Source organism: Natrix helvetica (assembly GCF_964273705.1).
Source record: "Natrix helvetica genome assembly, chromosome: 2".
NCBI lineage: Eukaryota > Metazoa > Chordata > Lepidosauria > Squamata > Natricidae > Natrix > Natrix helvetica.
The window spans coordinates 289,462,799-289,487,128 of NC_138552.1; the positions used below are offsets into that span (position 1 = coordinate 289,462,799).

Genomic DNA, 24,330 nt, shown 5'->3' on the forward strand with positions numbered 1-24,330 from the left:
TCTTGACAAACTTGAACATTGGGCACTATCTAACAAAATGAAATTCAATGGTGAAAAAATAAGATTCTACATTTAGGCAGAAAAACTAAATGCACAGGTACAGTATAGGTGGTACCTTGCTCAATAGTAGTAACTGTGAGAGGGATCTTGGAGTTCTAGTGGACAACCATTTAAATATGAGCCAGCCGTGTGCAGCAGCTGCCAAAAAAGCCAACACAGTTCTAGGCTGCATCAACAGAGGGATAGAATCAAGATCACGTGAAGTGTTAATACCACTTTATAAGGCCTTGGTAAGGGCACACTTGGAATACTGCGTTCAGTTTTGGTCACCACGATGTAGAAAAGATGTGGAGACTCTAGAAAGAGTGCAGAGAAGAGCAACAAAGAGGATTAGGGGACTGGAGGCTAAAACATATGAAGAAAGGTTGCAGGAATTGGGTATGTCTAATTTAATGAAAAGAAGGACTAGGAGAGACATGATAGCAGTGTTCCAATATCTCAGGGGTTGCCACAAAGAAGAGGGTGTCAAACTATTCTCCAAGGCACCTGAGGGCAGAACAAGAAGCAATGGGTGGAAACTAATCAAGGAGAGAAGCAACTTAGAACTAAGGAGAAATTTCCTGACAGTGAGAACAATTAACCAGTGGAACAGAATTGCCTCCAAAAGTTGTGAACACTGGAAGTCTTTAAGAAGATGTTGGATAGCCATTTGTCTGAAACGGTATAGGGTTTCCTGCCTAGGCAGGGGGTTGGACTAAAAGACCTCCAAGGTCCCTTCCAACTCTCCTATTGTATTGTATTGTAAGATGTCGGATAACCATTTGTCCGAAGTGGTGTAGGGTTTCCTGCCTAAACAGGGGGTTGTGTTATGGCCAGTCCTTGCAACAACTGGTTTGGCAAACCGGATGCAACATTAACCCCCAGTTCTCCTGAACTGGCTGAATCCTCCCCCTCCCCAAAGTATGGTGATATAGAGATATCTTAGCACATTGTTTCTCAACCTTTAAGACGGGTGGACTTCAACCCCCGTAATTCCCCAGCCAGATACCAATTACAGGTAGTCCTTGACTTACAACAAGTTTAGTGACTGTTCGAAGTTACCATGGCACTGAGAAAAAGTGATTTATGACCATTTCCCAAACTTAAGACCCTAGCGACAACTCCATTGTCACGTGATTAAAATTCAGAAACTTGGCAACTGACTTATATTTACGACGGTTGCCATGCCCCGGGGCCACAGGATCCCCTTTTTGCGACCTTCTAACAAGCAAAGTCCGCAGGGAAGCCAGGTTCACTTAGCAGCCATGTTACCAACATAACAAGCACAGTGATTCAGTTAACAACCGTCTTGCTTAGCAACAGAAATCTTGGGCTCAGTTGTGGTCATAAGTCAAGGACTGGCTGCGATCGATTGGCAGCGTAGAAAACCTTAAGTTGAGCCATAACAGTCTTGAAACTGATGCCAAAGGTGAACCTTCCAGAGGCAGAGTTTGTGGGCTTTGAACAATAGCCCCTTCCGTTGTACAATTTTATCCCATTTTCTTTTTTCTTTTTCTTTTTGGCATGGTCTCTTCCTACCATTCTTCTGTTGTGGTTGCTGAGTGGGAATGGCCATGAGGTATGTGACCTCCTCGGCTTCCTCACAGTGGGGTGGTGGCGGTTGGCGGTGTTTTCACCCTCCCCAGGCTCTGGAGGCTTTCCTCGAGCCTCTGGGTGGGTGCAAACGGCCTCCTCCGGGTTCCGGAGGCCGTCTGGAAGCCGGAAACGAGCCAGTTTCCAGACTTTCAGAACTTCCAGTAGGTCCAATTTTTGCCCTCCCAGAGCCTCTGCACGGGCCCTGTACTTACCTGGCATGATGAACTGGGCGCATGGAGACTCCTGGGAGGAGTGGGGCAGGGTGGGCAGGGCCAGCCAGTCCTTGCAACAACCAGTTCGTCAAACCAGATGCAAAATTAGCATCCGTTTTGCCCGAAGCGATGCGAACCGTCTGAATCCCATCCCTGGCTGTCTCCTAAAAATCAAAATGTGTTATTTTTGAGGTGTGATTTAACACTTCTCTCTTTCATCCTATTGTCCATTAACACAAACAAGCTTAAATGAGCTTATTTGTGGGGGAAACGTTTGAGCCAAACAAAGTGTAGATGGCACTCCATCTTCCAGACTACCTACATGGGAGTTTGGGGGCGGAAGGGAGTTCCTAATTGGGAGATGGTGAGTTCTAGTCCCACTTGAGCCATGAAAGCAGTCTGGGTGACTTTAGGCCGATCATCAGGAGTCGGTGAATTTTAGTTCCATTTTAGGCATGAAAGAGGAATGGATAAATTTGGGCCAATTGCCAAGGGACTGTGAGTTCTCATTGTACCTAAGCCATGAAAGCTGGTTGGATGATTTTGAGGCCACCATCAGGTGACAGTGAGTTCTAGTCCCGATTAACCTATGACAGCAGTCTGGGTGTCTTTAGGCCAATCCCCAGGAGATTGTGAGTTGTAGTCCTACTTTAGGCATGAAAGATGAATGGATAATTTTGGGCCAATTGCCAGGAGACTGTAAATTCTAGTCCCTCCTAAGCCATGAAAGTTGGCTGGATGACTTTGGGTCAACCATCAGGAGACAGGGAGTTCTAGTCCCACTTTAGGCACGAACAACCGGCTTGGTGACTTTGAGCCAGTCACGAGGAAGCTTTAAATTCTAATCCTGCCATAGGGGTGAAAGCCGTCTGGGTGACTTTGGGCCAGTATCTTTCAGCCCAACGTACCTCATTAGCTTTGTTATTTTGAGGGGAAAGAGGACGAGGGAGAACTACTAGGCCTGTTCGATGCCTTGAGTGTTTATAAAAATACCCCGTTTTCCCGAAAATAAGACCTCTTCGGATAATAAGCCCAATTGAACTTTTGAGCGCATGTGCTAAAATAAGCCCTCCCTGAAAATATTGCAACACAGCAGCAGCCATGAGGTGACCAGGCTCGCCGCCTCCTGCACCTCAAAAATAATAAGAGCTCCCTGAAAATAAGGCCAAGTGTTTATTTTTTGGGGGGGGGGTTCAAAAGAAAATAAGACCCTGTCTTATTTTGGAGGAAACACAGTAATAAAAGCGGGATGTCAATAAATAGAGGGAAGGGCACTTTTATTCAGTGGAGAAGTAATTTTCCTGTTACTTGGCTTGAGATTCTGGAAGGACTACTGTCCTGTGTTTGTGGAGATTCTTAGTCATCTAGGCCTTGCTTGTCCCAAAGATGCTTTTGTTTTTTCAAGAGGCCATTGGACTTTCTTGGTTTTTCTCCTTGAAAATGTTTCGCTTCTCCTCCGAGAAGCTTCTTCGGCTCTAACTGGAATCCTTCCGTTCCCCACCATCCAGTCCGAGCTGAAGAAGCTTCTCGGAGGAGAAGCGAAATGTCTTCAAAGGAAAAACCAGGAAGTCCAGCTGCCCCCTGGGGGAAAAAAAAGCTCCTCTGGGACTACTGTACTGTGTCTCTTACAATACAATACCATAGCAGAGTTGGAAGGGACCTTGGAGGTCTTCTAGTCCAACCCCCTGCCTAGGCAGGAAGCTCTATACCGTTTCAGACAAATGGCTATCCAACATCTTCTTAAAGACTTCCAGTTTTGGAGCATTCACAACTTCTGGAGGCAACTTCTGTTCCACTGATTAATTGTTCTGACTGTCAGGAAATTTCTCCTCAGTTCTATGTTGCTTCTCTCCTTGATTAGTTTCCACCCATTGCTTCTTGTTCTGCCCTCAGGTGCCTTGGAGAATAGTTTGACTCCCTCTTCTTTCTGGCAGCCCCTGAGATATTGGAAGACTCCTATCATGTCTCCCCTAGTCCTTCTTTCTCTTAAGCTAGACATACCCAGTTCCTGCAACCGTTCTTCATATGTTTTAGTCTCCAGTCCCCTAATCATCTTTGTTGCTCTTCTCTGCACTCTTTCTAGAGTCTCCACATCTTTTAGAAAGAGTGCAGAGAAGAGCAACAAAGATGAGTTGGGGGCATTCACAACTGTTCTGTTCCACTGATTAATTGTTCTGACTGTCGGGAAGTTTCTTCTCAGTTCTAAGTTGCTTCTCTCCTTGATTAGTTTCCACCCATTGCTGGAAACTCATCAAGGAGAGACTCTTCCTTCCCTCTGTTAGCATATTCTCTGCTTTCCTACTCAAGACCAGGAGCAACTCTTAGCTGCAGCTGGGGCTTGAGCCGCGTAAATTACAGCGTGCTCTGGAGACACCCTGGACCGTACGCTCCGCCTGTGCAGCCTCCCAATCACCAATTCTTTCCACGCTGCTGGTTCTTCTGAAAAGATTGTCCATTTGCTATCCTGCCCGGGTTGCAAATGATACTCAAATGATGTCCCCTTGCTGTGGGGAGGAGGGGATGAGTTCATTATTTTCAAACTGACACGTCGGAGCAGGAAGAGCAATAGAGAGAGAGGCCTGTGCTCATATCACACGGAGGCCTGCAAAATGCCCAAAGTGTTAGCAAATAGGAAAAGGAAGTGTCCGGGTTCCAAGTAACACCCCCAATGAAAGAAGACTCCGAGGCTTGAGTTTCCTCAAAGTCCCATTTTATTAGAGATGTCATGTTGGCACATCTGGGAAAACCCGAATCTGAAAGCTTCCAGGTTTTCGCGAGCTGCACTGGCTTCCTGTGGTCTACCGAGTGCGTTTCAAGGTTTTGATTATGATCTTTAAAGCGCTTCATGGCACAGGACCTAGTTACATGCGGGATCGCATCCTGCCCCATACATCCCTACGACCAATTCGCTCACACAGAGAGGGACTTCTCCGGGTGCCGTCCGCCAAACAGTGTCGGGGGGCGACACCCAGGAGCAGAGCCTTCTCTGTGATGGGCCCAGCCCTGTGGAATGACCTCCCCCGTGACATCAGGATTACTTCCGATCTCCGCTCCTTCCGTGTACAGCTGAAGACCCACCTCTTTCAATTATCTGGCCTGGCTCAACCGTAATTTTTCTTACTCCTCCTGACTGTCTTTTTAAATTTTAAATTTTAATTGTACATTGGGTTTCTTACAATTGGGGTATTTTAATGGTGATTTTTAACTGTCTAAATGTTGTAATTTGTTACCTCCTCCGTGCATGTGTGTCTTTGTATATATGTATGTTTATGTGTTTGTACACATGTTTTATGTTCTATATGCTCCATTGTACGCCGCCCCGAGTCCTGTCTGGAAAGGGAGCGGCTAATAAATTCAAATTATTATTATTATTATTATTATTATTATTATTATTATTATTATTATTATTATTATTATTATTATTATTATTATTATTATTATTATTCCCCACCCAAATAAAAGTTCAAATCCCTGCCCAGCATCCATATGTCCATCACATGGCCCAAACAGGCACTGTCCCAACTGGAGATGCCTCCCAGCCACGCCACTCCAGGTGCAGGGCGAGACGTCCTTGACTTTCTGACAAAGGAATGTTATTTAGACTATATATCTCCCATACTCCACATACTCCCCCTTCTCATTTTCCCACAGTAGAAATTGTGGCAGGCCTGAAGGCCCAATGTAAAAGATGGCTTCCAGGCCTGACACTAAGTGTGTTTGCTTTCTTGAGTTACTCACAACTTATGACCACAGTTGAGCCCAAAATTTCTGTGGCCACAGTTGTGAAGTGAGCTTTGCCTTATTTTACAACCTTTCTTCCCCACAATTGTTAAGTGAACCACGGGGGTTGTTAAGTTAATAAGACCGTTGTTCAGGGAATCTGGCTTCCCCATTGACTTTGCTTGTCAGAAGGTCGCAAAAGGGAATCACATGACCCCGGGACACGGCAACCGTCATAAATATGAGTCAGTGACCAAATGTCCGAATTCTGAGGAAGTTTGCAATGGTCGCAAGTGTGAAAAACAGTCATAAAAAGTGTCTTTTTAGTGCCGTTGTAACTTCTAACGGTCACTAAACAAGTGGTTGTAACTTGAGGACTTCCGGCAGAATGTAATAAAGGCAGAATGAAAATCTAATGAGTGTGTGTGTGTGTACACCAACATAACTCTGGAATGCCTTGAGCAATTTCAACCAAACTTGATACACAGATGGCTTACTCTCTGGAAACAAATACTGTGGGTGGTAAGACACCCCTAACACCTCCGTTGTGCCTTCATATGGCATCTATTATACTGCCGTAAAATGGCTTCTACTGTACAGCACAGTGGCTTCACAATACTCCACAAGGGGGCTTATTATCAGCTAGTTAATGAATAAGCTGGGATCTTTGTCCAGGCTGTATTATGTTTCCATTTTTTTCTGCCTCCATTTGTCTTGTGTTGTTGTTCAGGTTTCTGGTTTTGTTTCGTCTTCTGGAAAAGCGAGTCGTGTTCTCTATCGGCAACCGAGGTGTAATGCAATGTAATCCTAGCTTCCCCCCATCTAAACTGTTGGCGTATCTTGGGATCACGAGTCCCATGCTTCCCAACAGCCTGGCTGGCTGAGAATTCTTGGAGTTGCAGCCCCCATAACTTGGGGAATGTTAGATTGGTGGAATCTAATGTAAATCCCTCTGACTGCTGATCATACTTTTGAGTAGCTGGAGTAACCAGAAAGCAAAGCTGGTTAGAAGAAGAAGAAGAAGAAGAAAAGCAGGCAGAAACAGAACTAAACACCGAATTTAATTTAAATTTAAATCTAACCAATTAAAGGCAAGTCGTTTTATTCTGCAGTATATGTATTTCATCACGTTCTGCTTTCTGTCACATTACAAATTGCAGCAAAGTCTTAAAAGGCTAACATTTATTATTGCATACAGATAGTCCTCGGCCCATGATTGTAATTGCATCCGACAATAACGGTCATAAGTCGTAACGGTCATAAAGTGAGTCATCAAACAGAAATAAACACTGGTTTCTGTAACCCAAAAATATTCGTAACTTGTGGTCGCATGACTGGGGATGCTACAAACAACCATAAATGCCAGCCAGATGCACTTGTGGATTGCGGTTGGGGATGATGTCAGAACTTCAGAACCAGATCATAGGTATCTTTTGGCAGGGGTGAGGGTGGTCCATTATAACTTTGAATTGTTGCTAAGCAACTGGTTGTAAGTCAAGCACTACCTGTATTACAACTGGATGACCGCTTTGGGCACTATACGGAGCTGCTCCATTTTCCACCACAGGATCAGGCATTATAACAGAGTTAATAACAAGGACCACACTGTCCCGTGAATCCAAAGTGAGTTATTGTATCTAAACTAAAATGAATTTTGATTGTATTAAGTAGTTATTTTGGATGCCTTCCATAAGTTCATAAAGAAAATGTTATTCCAAAGGGAGAAGGATCGTGAATAGTTCCCTCGTTCCCAGAATTTAAAAAAGGATATTGTGATACAACCTTTGGGATTGTACTGTGTGAAATATTGTAGGCCCGTGATGGCAAACCTAGAGCATTTCTGAGGGCACGCGAGGTGCGCATGCACACACTGGCCAACTGATTTTTGGGCTTGATTTTTGGCCGCTTTTTGCCCTTTGGAGAGCGAAACACCGGTCAACGGGCAAACCGGAAGTTCTGGAATGGACTTCCGGTTTGTGCATTGGGCCGTTTTCCGCCCTCCCCAGGCTCTTAGAAAGCCTCTGGAGCCTGGGGAGGGCGGAAAACGGACCTACCGAGCCCACCAGAAGTCAGAAAATGGGCTGTTTCCAGCCTCCGGAGGCCGTTTTCACCCTCCCCAGGCTCCAATAAAGCTGTGCGCACATGCGCAGGGGGCACGATGCGGGGGAAGCATTAAATTATGGGGGTGGGCATGTGCACACGCATGCTTTTGGCACCCAAGGCGGAAAAGGTTCGCCATCACTGTCGTAGGCTGTCTTATTTAAACATGGGGTTGGACTAGAACAGGGGTCACCAAACGTTCGGACCTCAGGGACCACTAAATTCATAATTTTAAATCCCGCAGACCGCTAATACGATCTGCCGAATGACCGGCTGGGTGGGCATGGCTAGGTGGCCATGTGACTGGGTGGGCGTTGCCAACTCGATGTTGCTCACCTCAGGGGGCGCCTTGCCACCCTCTATTCTCCCCTCCCCGCCACTTCTTGACTGCCCGCCCGGGCTCCTTAGGGCCCCAACAGGGAGCAGTTGTTGAAGCTAAGTAGACACCATGAGAAAGAGTTGGCAAAACAACTGGCTCAGTTCAAATTGGATCTGACCGAAAAGAAGGCTCAGCAGAAGCACCTCACTGAGGACTACAAGCATAGGCTTTCCAAGCAGAGGGGAAACCTTTGGGAGTGCAAGGCCAGGTACTGCCCCCTGGAGGCCTAGCGGGCTAAGATGGTCAGCCATGATGCAGTCCCACAGGAACGAGGCCCTCCGGCTCTTTGCCACCAGTGGCGCTTCCCTCCAGCCTTCACCCAAAGCCCCCCACCAGGAGGCTGAAGCAGACCCCAAGTCAGAATTTCTGCCCCCCTCTGACCCACACAAAAAGACCCCAAAGGGGGAGACTCTCTGCAGCAACACAAACGTTCATGGCACATATCCGTTCCAGGGGCCGTAGTTTGAGGACCCCTGATTTAATGCAATATAAAAAATGCAAATGATTGTTCTGCAGACCACCAAAATTTTCTCGTGGACCACCAGGTGGTGACTGCTGGACTAGAAGACCTCCAAGGTCCCTGCCAGCTCCGTTATTCTGTTATTCTTACGGCCACCTATTACAGGCAAATGTAAAAGACACGTCAGCCTAGGGAAGATTTTATTCTATTCATTAGATTTTATTTTGAGCAAGGCTCCCATTAAATTTTGAGCAATGCTCCCTTGAAAATACGGTTCAGTATTTTACACGACACAGTCCATATAATCAGATGGACCTGTGTCCTTTTCATTCAAGGCCATAAAAATGAATCAGCTGAAATATCATCTCAAAACTTCCTTCAGGGGAGTTTAGGCTTCTGCTCCTGTTGAATGGTCATTGACTTCGTTGGATGAATAAAAACAACGGCTGGCGTTGAATACCAGGAGAAAGATAGAGGTAGTCCTTGACTTACAACCACAAATGAGACCAACATTTCTGTTGCTAAGCGAGACAGTTGTGAAGTGAGTTTTGCCCCATTTTACAACCTTTCTTGCCACAGTTGTTAAGGGAATCACTGCAGTTGTTAAGTTAGTCACACAGTTGTTAAGTGAATCTGGCTTCCCCATTGACTTTGCTTGTCAGAGGGTCGCAAAAGGGGATCACGTGATCCCAGGATGCCGTGACCGTCATAAATATGAGTGAGTGGCCAAGTTGTCTGAAGCAGAAATGGTTGTTTTTCCCTGCTCACAATCCAAATCTAAACAAACAAATCAATGAACACAGATATTTATTGAGATGTAAGGGCAGTTGAATTTAATTCCAGGTAAAATGCTATATCAGTGTGCAATCTGGGAATCCTACTTTACACACAGACATAGACACACACAAACACACAGACATAGACAGAAACAAAGAGTCGGGAAGAGGAGGTTAGAAAGGAAAAGAGAGAAAGGGGGAAAAGAGATAGAGAGAAAGAAAGAGGGGAAGAGAGACAGAGTGAGGAAGAGAGAGAAAGAGGGGGCAGAGAGGGGAAGAAAGAGGGGAGAGAGGAAGACATGTAGAGGGAGGAAGAGAGAGGGAGGAAGATAGAGAGGAAAAGAAAGGGGAAGACTGGGAAAGAGAGGGAGAGAGGAAGAAAGAAAGGGGGAAGAGAGAGAGTGGAAGAGGGAGGAGAAAGTGGAAGAAAAAAAAAGAATGGGGGAGAGGGAGGGAAGAAGAGAGAGAAAAGGGGGAAGAGAGGGGGAGAGAAGAAGAAGAGAGGTAGAAGAAGAAAGAGAGGGAGGACGATAGAGAGGAAAAAAGCGGAAAAGAGGAAGAAAAAGGGGAAGAGAGAGAGTGGGAGCAAAAGAGAAGGAGAGGAAGAAAGAGGGGGGGGAAGAGAGAGTGCATTTTAATAATGCAGTTTCTACCTTTCCTAATCATGAACTGGAGGTGAAAAATACAATGTCGGTCCGTGTGCTCAGTCAATTATTTATTTCTCCTAGCCCTATTCCTGAAAGAACCTGTGAAATAACCAGTTAAATTTAGAAGAATTTAAGTTGAGCTCCGGTTGAGCTTTCAACCGCTGAACGAATGTTCCTATCATCTTCCATTTTATTCTTGTTTGTGTATAGGCGATTGATAATACAATATATGCAATCACAGTTTAGTCAAACCTCAGCTCATTTGGAGATCTGTAAATTACAGCAATGGAGAAATAGTTTCACTATTTAATATCAACGGGCATCAAACGAAAGACAACATCTATCTGATATATGTGTAGGGCTGCATTACAGGTTTTTCTTTTCTAATTAGGGATGAAGATGTTCCACTTTGGATCAACCAATTCACTTCAGTCTATCAATCTATTTATATCTCCCCGCTTTGCTTAATGCTGCTTGCCAGCCACCCCTTGCTGATTCCTATCTACTGACAATTTTATCAGTATCACACATTTTAAGATGGGGGCCAAATTCCAGAATTGTACCCAGGTTTAAATTTGCTGAGTATCAACTCCCTTCAGCAAATGTCTATGGAGATTCTCAGTCATCCAGGTTATCCCAAAAGTGCTTTTCAAAAGGAAACTGGACTTTTTTTCTTGAAAACATTTTGCTTCTCATCCAAAAACTGTTCATCGGAACTGAAGAAGTTTCTTGGATGAGAAGCGAAACAAATAGGAATAGGAATAGGAATAGAAATAGAAATAGAATAGAATAGAATAGAATAGAAAGAGAAGAGAAGAGAAGAGAAGAGAAGAGAAGAGAAGAGAAGAGAAGAGAAGAGAAGAGAAGAGAATATAGAATAGAAATAGAATGGAATGGAATAAAAGTGGAATTAAATAAGATATGATAGGAACAGGAACAAGAAATAGCGATAGAAATAGAACTCAATTCTTTATTGGCCAAGTGTGATCAGACAAACAAGGAATTTGTCTTTGGTGCATTAGCTCTCAGTGTACATAAAAGCTATAATTGATAAATCATGATCATAGGCATCATAATACATTCATCATAAATCATAAGATACAACACTTAGTGATAGTCATAGGATACTAAATAAGCAATCAACATAAATCATACTAGGATACTAAATAAAACAATATAAATCATAAAGATACAAGCAACAAAGTTATAGTCATAAGAAGATAGGTAATAGGAAAGATGAGAAGAAGAATATTAATACACACTTACTAAATCATTTGTCAGTGTTGTGGGAATTAGTTGTTTAGCAGAGTGATGGCGTGGGGGGAAAAGCTGTCCTTGTGTCTAGTTGTTCTGGTGTGCAATGCACTGTAGTGTCATTTTGAGGGTAGAAGTTGAAACAATTTATGCCCAGGATGTGAGGGGTGTCTAGATATTTTCACAGCCCTCTTTTTGACTCATGCAGTGTACAGCAGATGGACCTGGATCGACCGAAGGAGTAGTGGTGGTGGCGGGATTCTCCACCTACTCATCCAGACACTTCTGCGTATGCGCAGAAGCATCACGCTAGTGAGAAAGTATACACCTCTGTAGCGAGCGAGTATACACCCACCTCTGGTATACAGATATACATTTTCAAGGAAAAAGTAAAGAAATAGGTTGCCTTTTGAAAAGCACCCTTTGGAACTCCCTTTAGCAGCCAATTCTCTGTAATATTTATGCTACAAATTGATTGGGACTCGTAAGTAATAAAATTTGACCTCCTGACTTACTTCTGTTCATCCTGGCTGAAAAATGAATATGATTAAATAATGTATCTGATAGTGGGATTAAGTAGTGGGCTAGGGGAAGTGACATCACTCCTTGTTTTTGTTTTGATGTGGTGTATCAAACTTACAGCATTCTGATATTTGCTTCCAAGTGGTGTCCATTTTAACTAGGAGTGAAAGACAAAGGCTGCAGGTTAAATTCCAAATCAAACTGATTCATTACTCATGCGTACACACAGGAATCTAGGCAACTAACGGTTAGCACTATTTTGGTGCTAGATAACAGTTAGCGGAATTCAAGAGAGGTTGGACTTAGTCCGCTTGTGACTATGTAGAGACTAAGCTGATTCCTCTTTTGACTCCACCTCCAGATTCTGTCACTCCTTCTCCTACACGAACACACACTACATCCAAATCAGGGGTGTCAAACTCAATTTCATTGAGGGCCCCTTCAGGGTAGTGTCTGACCTCGGGGGGGAGGGGGGCTGGGGGTGTGGCCAGCTTGACATCTGGTTTTGGCTCCAACATCCTCTTGCAACCGTCTGCCAGCAAAAACGGAACTCAGGGGGCCCAGATCTAAGCAGTGGGCCTTGTCACCCCTGATTTAGATAGTTGCTCTTTTTGGATGAAATATAACTTACACTGAGATAAAGAAGAGGAGTTTGATCCAAAAATGGCATAGAAAATTAAATTTGCATTCCTCAGTTCCCCTGAAATATTCTCCCCTGCCCCCCCCAAATGCACAGGGGATTCAATAGAGACAATAGCCCTATTGTTTCCATAACACGCTTTGTGCTGTATCAGTAATTTTACAAAGAGTTACAACGCCTTAATGCCTTCCCCCCATTTTCAAAAGCTGGTTTTCAGTTAATTCTGTTTTACTTAACATTAAAAGGTGGTGGTGGTGGGAGGAAAGTCCTATAGCTTGGTAGCGTTCCCCCCTCAATGTCAGTATAACTTATTTCTGAGTAAGTGGCGATACAATTGCAAGAGTAGTAAATGTATAAAGAATAGTTTGATAGCACCTTTTCCCCAAAAGAATTAAATGCAGCTAATTTTGTATAACTTTATATGGAATTGTCTTGAGGAAGAACTTCATAGCTTAAAAAGTGTCAAGAAAGAAGAAAATGGTTTTCCAAAGCACCTTTTGGACTTGATTTCCCCCCCACGTTTCAGGATATTGATGGATAAGCCCTTCTTTCTTATGTCCCATGGATGCTGCCAGAAAATAAATATGTTTATTTTTTCCCCCCCGCCTCTACAAATGTAATTCGTACAGCTTCTGCTTTGCACACTGGCTTGAATGACAGTTCTGATTATTATTTTTTTAAAAAAATTATTGATTTATTCATTTTAATGATGGCTTCCACTAACCAATCTTTAACTAACTGTGGTTGTTTAATTACAGAGGGAACATTCCCACGCTCAACAGGTACAGTAATTCTCCTTTTTAGCTCTTTTTAAAAGTAGCTAGTTGTCAGAAGAATGTGTAGTTTTAACACAATTTTTTTTTAAAGAATTGGTTTTTTTTTTTAACAACCTAACTTATTTGTTTATTTATTTGGAATCTGGGTTCCCGCTCCAAACTATACCAATCTCTAATCCTTATTTTCAGGGTTTGTTTTTAATGTTTTCCTCTGTTCCCCTTTGAATGTTTCTTTGTTCGTTCTTCTCTTTATCCTTTCTTTTGGCATGCTATAAAAATTAACCTCACTAGCACTCAAGACTTACCTCACCTGCCTTAAAATCCTGTTCCAGATCTTGAAGCAAGAAGTTTCCTTCCTCCCTTTCTTTTCCCTTGGGTAGCATAAATGGATCCCAGCTGGCCCACTCACCAATCGGGATTTAAAGCAGAACGCGTTACTTTATTCCAAGTGGTTTTCAAAATAAAAAATAAAAAATACACAAGTAGTCCTTGGCTTATGATCACAATTGAGCCCAACATTTCTATTGCTAAGCAAGACAGTTGTTCGGGGAGTTTTGCCTCATTTTTACCACTTTCCTGGCCACAGTTGTTAAGTGAATCACCGCCGTTATTACGTCAATAACACGGTGTTATGTGAAGGCTGCTTCCTCACTGACTTTGCTTGTCGGAGGGTCGCAAAAGGGGATCACATGATCCAGGGACACAGCAACCGTCATAAATGTGAGTCAGTTGCCAAGCATTTGAATTTTGATCACGTGACCATGGCAGGGGGGGGGGCGCTGTGACAGTTGCGTGAAAAACAGTCATGTCACTTTTTCCCAGTGCTGTCATAACTTTGAATGGTTACTAAATGAACCGTTGTAAGTCGAGGACTACCTGTATATTGGAAAAAAATATATAATTCTCCAGGTTTTCTGGATATTGTCCCATATCACAAACTAGTGAATGTCAAATTTTCCAGCTGGGGAAGGTTCTGAATGCAGAAGCCTTAACCTTTTCATTTGCCTACACCCTAAATCCTATTTCAGGGAAATGATAGCAGAATATTCTTGTTGGCGTTTGCACACCTGTGAGTAGAAGGGATGCTATGTCTTCACTTACCTGGCCTTCACTCAGAAAGCAGCCATTAGCTGCTCTCAGACAAAGGCCAAGCCTAATTTGGGGGGGGGGGGTTGGAAACCTTTGCTTGTGAAAAGCATTTGGAACTCATGTCCCCGAAGGAACTGGCGCTTGGTTCCCCAGGTCCTAAAGAAATAAAATTTATTATTGGATCGTGATCGAGAATTGTATTTGAAGACAGGCACCCACCCTTTTACAGCAGAGGAAGCAAACAGAAGTGCCCCTTCAACGGCAATAAAGAGCAGGATTTTTTTTTAAAATTTTGGTCTACAGATCCATTTGAAAGTCTGGAGCAGCCTACAAAACCTTTATCATAAACATTATTTAAATGCATTATTTAAATAAAATGCATAGATGTACCTCATATTGCAAAATTTCTCAGATTCGGCTGTCAAAAATATTGTAAGCCTCCCAGAGTCACCTTGTCGGGGGTGGGATGGGCAGCATAATAACTTCATGAATGAAAATAAACAATTTCAAATTACTTCAAATGGAGAGATTTTTTTTAAAGATATTGAGCATTTTGGGAGACCCTAGCCACGAAATAAGGCCATAACCTTATTCAGTTGCCTACATCAAGGGTGGCTGGCTGAAAAACTAAATTTATTGAAAAGGAAGTTATAACGTTTTGCCCAACCAAAGTCGGATGACTCCTAAACTCTTTATCTATAGACATCAAAGTGATCTGTGGACTCGAATTAAGAACCCTGTTCTAGACCATCACGTATGAGAAATGATTTTGGGATGGGGAAACGGCCTAGTTAATGGTTTCTGGCGGTACTTCGGTTTTTCCCACTTGTTAAATCTTCCACCAGTAACTCCAGTTGGCTGAGGGGTCTCTTTTCTCCAGTTTGAATGCCTTGGCAGAGAAAACTTTCCTCTGCCTTAAATTAACTTTTTTTTTTTAAAAAATGCCAATGATTCATTATGGCTTTCCAGGGAGGATGGGTGGGTGGAAAGTGGTTGGGTGAGAACGTAATTATTATATAGTCATTTGTCACTCGAAAGAGAATGTATTTGCTTAGCCGTCTTCCAGAACGGTGTTTTTTTTCTTTCTTTCCTGTCTCTTTTCTTTCCTTTAAATGCAATTTTGCAAATATGGCTAAAGGCAAATTGGAGAAGGGGGGGGTAGCGGGTAGAGATAAGCGGGAATTCAGTGGCTCATTCTATATTCTGGTCTATTTCTTTCTAAAGCGGTAATCACTGCACCATTTGAGGCAAGAGATAGAAGGCTGACATGACAGAACTTCTTCCCATGTCAGAAGGAAATGTGCCATACTTCCCAAGCTAGCATGCTCTGGACAAGTCTATTTTTTTTTTCCTTAACCACCCAGTGTGTTAGATTTTTATAGGTAGGGATTTTTATTTTTATCCACACAACAAAGAATTTAATCATTTCCTCCGTGGTAGAGAAGTGATGGCTTTTTTTGTACAGGTATTTGAACCTTTAGACTACAATCTTCTGCTTTGTGTTTGTGAGGGACTCATCCATTGATGTCCCTATTTTCTTTGAAGGACCCAGGGGAAAGTTCTAGGTTCAGATGCAAGGTTGCACACAGCCACCTATTGTCTGGGGATTCCCTTGCCATTGACCAGGGGTCTCCAGGCTTGGCAACTTTAAGACTTGTGGTCTTCAACTCTCAGAATTCTGGGAATTGAAGTCCACAAGTCTTAAATTGGTAGAGATTCTCAGTCATCCAGGTCATGATTGTCCCAAAGGTGTTTTTTCCCCCCAGTTAGTCAGTTGCCTTCTGAAAAAAGCACCTTTGAGACAACCATAACCTAGATGACTGAGAATCTCTACAGATTTTTAGCTATGTAATTTGGAATGAACAACCTTTGAATGGTGGAGTATGAACAGATTTCCAGAAAAAAACAAATTGCAGACTACAGGAACTATTAGCGCTACTCAGGTGACCTTGAAGACACAGATAAACCTCCAAGGGGCCTGAGTGCAGTGGTGAAATTCAATTTTTTTTTTACTATTGGTTCTGTGGCCGTGGCTTGGTGGGTGTGGCAGGGGAAGGATATTGCAAAATCCCCATTCCCTCCCCACTCAGGGGCCAGCCAGAGGTGGCATTTGCCGGTTCTCCGAACTACTCAAAATTTCCGCTATCGGTTCTCCAGAACCTGCTGAATTTCACCCCTGCCTCAGTGACACACTAAAAGGATGCAAATGACCAGCTTTCTGCAAGGAATATACGTACATCTTTCCATTCTCTACCATCCAGTCAGAGCTGAAGGAGCTTCTTGGATGAGAAGCAAAACATCTTCAAAGTAAAATAAGAGAGTCCAGTTCCCTCCTGAAAAAGCACCTTTGAGACACAAGTCTTAAAGTTGCCAAGTTTGGAGACCCCCGCCATAAACAAGAGATATTTTCTACATATCAGCAAAGAACCGGCTGCTGTGGTGATAGGTCAAATTATCACAAGTGGCTGGTGTGTGGACTGGTGTGGACTGATTCTTCTGAATCGAAATGCTCACCAGATGTTGGGAATGATTTCTAGTGGTACAGGGTATCAATCAGTATCTGGACGGCCACACTGTTGAATCAGCCATTTCAGCTGGCCATGTTGCGGGAGAGAGATGAGGAGATGGGTAAGACGTAAGTCAAGGTGAGCCATCAGTTGGGTTCCAGATGTTGACTCGTGAATCCTTCCACGATGACCACCAGTAAAGTCATCTAGTAGTTCTTCCTCAGTAGCAGGAAGTGGCTCTCCATTGGAGAAGTGATGGGTTCATCCAACCCATTGCTTGAAGAAAAAAGAAGCAATGTAGAGAGGTCCATGGGGGATGGTTAAAAAAATATATCAAGATGGCAGCTGCCGTGGCACAGTTGAAACCCCGCCTCCTTTAAGTTGCATTCCTTGTTAAAAAGGGGTGGGGCTTTGACTGGACGCCCTCTTGACCCCTATGACCAACTCTCCAAATGTCCCTGGAATACAAGGAGCTATTTTATTCCAGACCAAACTCCCGTTTATAATATTTGTATCCTTAGGAGGCCAAAAAAGTCACTCTGGGCTTGTGTTGCCCCAACCGAATGGCTCCCAAATGAACACACAGGGTTATACATGCATACAACCAAACCGATTTAACACCAACCAAATTCAGCATGGTTGTGTGACTACTGTTCTTATGAACTGGTTAGGTGTGTTGCGTAAACATAGCCTCTTAAGTGGGTTTCGGGTAGATGCTCACAATAACATCTCACCCATCTGTTTGAACGCCATCGCTTGCCAATTCACGACGTGGGTACGATTATTGCCTAGAGGTAGTCCTCAACTTACTACCACAGTTTTCTGTTGCTAAGCAAGGCAGTTGTTAACTGAGTTGCGCCCCATTGGGTGAGGTTTTTCTCACCGTGCTAAGTGAACCACTGCCGTCGTTAAGTGAAACGTGCAGTTGTTCATCAAATCTGGCTTCCCCTATTGACTTTGCTTGTCAGAAGCAAGCTGGGAAGGTTAAAAACCGTGACCGCATGACCCCCAGGGACATTGCAACCGTCACAACTAAAGGCCAGTTACCAAGCGCCTGGATTTCGATCGCATGACTCCGGGACAATGCAACCACGATAAACACATGCCAGTTGCTAATCGCCCGGATTTTGATCACATGACCCTAGGGATGCTGCAAGGGTTGTAAAGTGTGAAAACCGGTCATAAGTCACTTTTTTCAGCACTGTTGTAACTTCAAACGGTCACTAATGGAATGGTTGTAAGTCGAGGACTACCTGCATTTCAGGAAAGCATAATTCAGAGCATTATCTGAGCCTGGTCTGTTGGACGCTGATGTATAGGCGCTGAAATCCAGCATAAAGTTTACGCCCAGCTGGCACATTGGACAAGACCCATTCTTAGAGATTCCTAAACATACTTCAGCATGTCGTCGTGTATTTGTGTTGATGTATATCCGTGGCCTTTGTTCAAAAGAACATTTACTAAACCTTCAGAAGCTAAACGTAACTCTGTGTATTTTGGGGTGTTTGTGTATATGTGTGTTCTTAATTTGCAAACCTGTCTATCATCTGCTTCTGTCTGCCAGAGCAACGTTATAACTTAACAGTTGAGAACATAGTTTGGGAATAATCAAGATATAAATTATTCCGCAATGTATGTGGGTTTTTTTTAAAAAAAAAACAGTGGAACAGGAGAGAGAATGCCTACCTGGGTTTCTTTTAGTCTATGCTATTTTTTATTTGAATTATTTGTCGAAGAAAAATGACAAATTCGAAGGAGCAAAATGAAAAAAAAAGCTAAAACGTGACAGGGACATTAGCCACGCTCGTGCACTTAACACACTTTGTTGTTAGTTGCGAAGTCGTGTCCGACCCATCGCGGCCCCATGGACCACGTTCTCCCAGGCCTTCCTGTCCCCTACCGTCTTCTGGAGTCCATTTAAACTCAGACCGTCTGCTTCAATGACTCCATCCAGCCACCTCATTCTCTGCCATCCCCTTCTTATTTTGCCACTTACACACTTAGGAACTCCTTCAAGTTATTTTAGCAAATTCCACCGGTTTTGCTTTTTTTTTTCCTCAGCCAGCCTCAGTATTTCCATCTGCCAAATGGGTTTAATATAATGCACTCGAAGAGTTACAGTTCTGCAATGCAGTTTCAAGTGCTTGGAACCCCTTTCCAGATGCCAAGGGGGCTAACGGAAGCCGGGATTCTTGCTCAGAGTAATCCCATTAACAGGGCTCTCTGGAAAGCCGTGAATCTTAGATTAAGCTCGTCACCAATTTTTAATTTAATTTCAGCAGGTAATAATTACTTCAGAAAAAGAGACTTAAGAATCCACAGACTGGGAAAAAAACAATCCACACTCGTGGAATTAAAATTATTAATACAATTCCTGACCTTTTAAAGACCGGCTCAGATTATTATTATTATTTAAAAAGGTAGAAATAAATAAATAAACAGCCACATGGACAAAATCCAGCCCGGTAGATGCCAACAAACAAATGTAAATGCCTTTGAATGCTGAAAACTCAGAGATCAAACAATGAAGTCTTCATCTATTCGTTATGACAGGGGTGTCCAAAGTTGGGAACTTTAAGACTTGTGGACTTCAACTGCCAGAATTCCCCAGCCAGCCATGCTGGCTGGGGAATTCTGGGAGTTGAAGTCCACAAGTCTTAAAGTTCCCAACTTTGGACACCCCTGTGTTATGATAATCATTTTTAAGTGACACAAATATATGTGAGGCGTTACATAAAAAAGGCAAATAAACGCAACAGCCCATCCCAAACTTTCGGTAGTTTAAAATATTTGCTTGGGGTTTGAAAATCTCGGTGAAAATTTTGAAGCCTAGAATGGCTAGTTAGAACAGTTATAACAGAGACCTTAGAACAGTGGTTCTCAACCTTCCCAATGCCGCAACCCTTTAATACAGTTCCACATGTGTTGGTGACCCCCAAACATAAAATTGGTGTCTCGGTTCCTATGACCATCAAAAATACGTGTTTTCCGATGGACTTAGGCGACCCCTGTGAAAGGATCGTTCGACCCCCAAAGAGGTCCCGACCCACAGCTTGAGAACCACTGCCTTAGAAGATTTAATCTAACACCATGATGGGGAACCTATGGCACATATGCCAGAGGTGGTACGCATAACCCTCTCTGTGGGCACATGTACCGTCACCAGCTGCTCTTCTGCCAGAGTACTAGAAAACGGCCTCAAAATGGCTAGAAAAAAAGCCCCCCCCCAAAACAGTCCGTTTTTGGGCTGTTTTCAGGCCAGTTTTTGGGCATTTGGGGGCCATGCTTAGCCAGAAAAACGCCCTGAAAATAGCCCCAAGAAATCCCCCCAAAACAGGCATTTGCACGCCAGCCAGCTGGTTTTCCGGTTCTTGGCACTCCAACGTGCACACAGAATGCATGCGCGCACGTTCCGGTTTGGGTACTCAGTGCCAAAAAGGTCTGCCATCCCTGATCTAACATCTTATCCAGGACCCAATTTGTATGGCTGTCCATCTTACATTCCTGACCTACAACAATTAAAAAACAACATCCGAAACAAAATTACAGATTCAGAATAACCTGCAAACATATTAACCATGATTAAAACCGCAGTGAAACTACGATAACAAGAAATTCCTCCTTCCTTAGAGTTGGGACCTCCTATGGAAAGCTCCCACCGTGCTACAGATAATACATCCGAGCAACTTCCTTCCCTACAACAGCCTTGCAAAGTCTTGGAAGGATCTTCCCATAAAATAATACGAGTCTTTGCATGCAACACTAAAGTTCATAATTTCCATTGTGGCTGCTCAACTGTTTAGCTGGCCAAACTCAATTCCTGTAATTTTTGTTTTTAACCTGTACATATACCCTGTTTTCCTAAAAATAAGACCTCCCTAGATAATAAGCCCAATTGGGCTTTTGAGTGCATGCGCTAAAATAAGCCTTCCTCCTAAAATAAGCCCTCCCTAAAATATGTAAACGCATGTGCAGACAGTCCCCACCATTTCCTGGATGGCGGGAGGAGGGAACATGTCCCACATGCACCCGCCATCCATGTGGAACAGCCTGGCGGAGGCCGCTCCCGCAAACCCTAGCTACCGCACCCTTCTGTTAATGGCAGCCGCAAAAAGAGCGGCCTGCTCAGCAATGCGAGGATTGGCAAGTGTGTGCCAGAAACAGAGACAGAACTTCTGGCCCTGTTTGGATCAGCTGATCTGTGGGCTGTAAGCCAAGATTAAGGGGCCTCCTGCACCTCAAAATGAATAAGACCGCCCCAAAAATAAGGCCAAGCGCTTATTTCGGGAGTCAAAAGAAAATCAGACCCTGTCTTATTTTGGGGGAAACACGGTGTATTTTTTTTTAAAGAAAAGGTGAAAATAACCAGAGGTAGAAGCTCCCTTGATAGTAATCTGTATCAGTAGTCACCTTGATAGTTTTGATGGGGATGTGGTTTCCTCCACGGGGTGGAAACTACACCAAAGAGGAAGCTACGCCCCCACCAAAACTGGCAGGGCAAACTATTGCGTACCGTAAAAAACAGACAGCAAACCCAACACACTCCCTCATCCTGGTGAAGTTGTCCAGTTGGGTAAAGAGATGCCTGCAAGCTGCCACCAAGAAGCTTGCAAAGTCTTGAGTCACCAAGCTCAGAGACCATCAAGAGTTTTACATTTCCACCACGAGCCACACGTAGTCTCTTGACTGGAGTCTTTTCCTTAGCTCTCCATACAGTATGTCCATGGGCTTTTGATATGTTCACGGTTAGTATGTCACGTTAACCCATAAAATAATCTGAAAAGGTGCAAACCAAAGTCTTGACGCACTATAGGCTGGATTCATTCCACCCTCATTCATCATATGATTCGGAGGTGAAGTTTAGCATGAATCGCAGTGGCACAATAGTACAAGTGCCATACTGCAGGCTGCTTCTGCGGACTGCCAGCTGCCTGCAGCTTGGCAGTTCGAATCCCACCAGGCTCAAAGTTGACTCAACCTTCCATCCTTCCGAGGTGGGTAAAACAAGGACCCAGATTGTTGGGGGCCAAGAGGCTGACTCTATAAACCACTTAGAGAAAGCACTGTGAAGCAGTATATAAGTCTAAGCGCTATTGTTATTAAATGAACCACAGGTAGCCCTCAACTTACAATCACAATTGGTACCCAGAATTTCACCAAGCAAGCCGATTGTTGAAAGAGCTACGCTCAATTTTACAACTTTTTTGGGGGGCCACTTATCACTGCAGTTACTACAAGAATCATGAATGTGACTTCCCTCACTGACCGTGCTCGTCAGCTGGGAAGGTCGCAAACAGGAATCCGATGGTCCTGGGATGCTGCAACCATCATCCCAGGGATGAGGTTTGTTGCTGAGGCTTGTTGTAGTCCACAAACTCCGTGAAGCAACCTTGTTCTATCAGCGCAGCCACTTGTACCAGCTGTAGGGAGGGACTTAAATTCTCTATCCATCTTGCAAGCCGTTGCCACCGCTTGTAGGCATGGGCCAAAATAACACATCAAGAGCTTTGTGTTGATAACAACCATACAGGGATTGGCATCCTTTTACTGATCTTTTGGGGATGTTTGCTCAGGGTCTTAAGTGGCAAACAGATATTCTTCTAGCATTAAAAAAAAGGAAAATGTCATAAGTATAAAACAAATTATTCTCCCTCCTGTTTCGATGTACTTTGAGGTTTCGGTGACCACTGACGCTCCTTTGACATTCATTTTCAACATTTTCACCCATTCAATGTTGGAGGTCACCGAGCAGCACATTAGTGCATTGAAGCACATTGTTCTTCTATTTCTGGTGGAGCCATTCTTTTAATTTGGGCCTCTTGGTTTTGTAGCACAGCCAATGGTTCTCTAAGTAGTGGGAACAATTAGTTCCCCTCTTGTTTTGAATTCAGCCCCGTTCAGAGTTGAGGAAGAGGGTGGGATGAGGACAGAGCTTGATACCAACAAAACAGCTAACCTTCAAAGCCTGCGATCTGCAGATTTAATTTTGAACAACAAATTGCCCTAGGAAAACTAGAGCCAACATCATGGTAAGCTTCCTATCCAATTCCTATCCCTATCCGATTTTTGTGCGCTTCTTTCTTCGAACGTCTACATGCCAAACCAAGTGAGGTTTTTCTCCTTTATTTTACTGACGCCCCCCACCCAAAAGTGAAGTCTCTAACTCGTTTCGTGAGCTCTTTTGTTTCTCCTGACCCCCTTCTTGTTGTGCCCCGTCTGTCCTCTGCTGGTCTCCTAATACGTCCTGTGATTTGAACCTGCTGTTTAGAATGTCCTTCTCGTCTAACCTTAACCATTACGGGATGGTCCACGTGGCCAGCGTGAGCGACGTTCTCCTGGACAATTCTTTCACCCCACCGTGCCAGCGCATGGGAGGCATGGTTTCCTTCCGAACCTTTGAAGACTTCGTCCGGTAAGCCATGGGGCAGAACGAAAGCTAAGATAGGATTGCTTGTTTTCCATGCTGCTGCTGTGCTTCTGCTTCTTCTTCTTCTTCTTCTTCTTCTTCTTCTTCTTCTTCTTCTTCTTCTTCTTCTTCTTCTTCTTCTTCTTCTTCTTCTTCTTCTTCTTCTTCTCCTCCTCCTCCTCCTCCTCCTCCTCCTCCTCCTTCTTCTCTTTCTCCTTCTCCTCCCCCCTCTCTTTCTCCTCCTCACCCCTCTCTTTCTCCTTCTCCTCCTCTCCCCTCCTCTCTTCTTCTTCTCCTCCCCCTCTTCTCCTCCCCCTCTTCTCCTCCTCCTCCTCCTTCTTCCTCCTCCTCCTCCTCTTCTTCTTCCTCCTCCTCCTCCTCCTCTCCCCTCTTCTTCTTCTCCTCCCCCTCTTCTCCTCCTCCTTCCTCCTCCTCCTCTTCCTCCTCCTCCTCCTCTTCTTCTTCCTTCTCCTCTTCCTCCTCCCTCCCCTCCTTCTCCTCCCCCTCTTCTTCTTCTCGTCCTCTTCTTCCTCTTCTTCTTCCTCCTCCTCTTCCTCCTCCTCCTTCCCCTCCTCCTCCTCCTCCTCCTCTTCTCCTCCTCCTCCCCAACTCCCCCTCCTCTTCTCTCTTCTTTCTTCTCTTTCCTCTCTCCTCTCTTCTGTCTCCTCTCTTCTCCTTCTGCAGTGCGCAAACCCCCAAGTTAAGGTATGTATCAAAAAGGGTAATTTGAAGGCAGGATTGGAAGGGTAGGAGGTAAAAAATAGCCTAAGGGTGAAGGGATCTGGGGAAAAGCTCTGTTGAACATCTTATGGTAGAGATGTTTGTTTAACTTTGAAAGACTATAGAGATTCTCGGTCATCCAGATCATGATTGTCCCGCAGGGGCTTTTTCAAAAGGCAACGGGACTTTCTTGGGTTTTTTTCCCTGAAGACGGTTTGGCTTCTCATCCAGTTCATGAAGAAGTGAAGAAGCTTCTTGGATGAGAAGCAAAAGGCCTTCAAGTAAAGACCAAGAAAGTCCAAGCTGCCTTTTGAAAAAGCACATTTGGGTTTGACTTTGAAGTTGTCTGCTTCATCTGGGTAAGGGAAAGCAGCAACCTATGGAGTTTGTCATCATGCAATTCAGTGATTCTCAACCTTGGAGACTTTAAGATATGTGGACTTCAACTCCCAGAATTCTCCAATCAGCAATGCCGGCTGAGGAATTC

General features: G+C 44.0%; 1 protein-coding gene across 4 annotated transcripts in view; it reads left to right on the top strand.

Annotated features, from left to right (window-relative positions):
- Positions 1–24,330, top strand: part of ACACA (acetyl-CoA carboxylase alpha) — a 298,570-nt gene that overhangs the window by 129,187 nt on the left and 145,053 nt on the right. For 2 of the 4 annotated variants that reach the window (XM_081945356.1, XM_081945358.1), the window contains exons 30-31: positions 13,104–13,127; positions 22,986–23,129. In XM_081945356.1, coding sequence (XP_081801482.1) covers positions 13,104–13,127; positions 22,986–23,129 — 168 coding nt within the window. The remainder of the gene's footprint in view (positions 1–13,103; positions 13,128–22,985; positions 23,130–24,330) is intronic. The other 2 variants (XM_081945357.1, XM_081945359.1) reach the window with 1 other exon arrangement.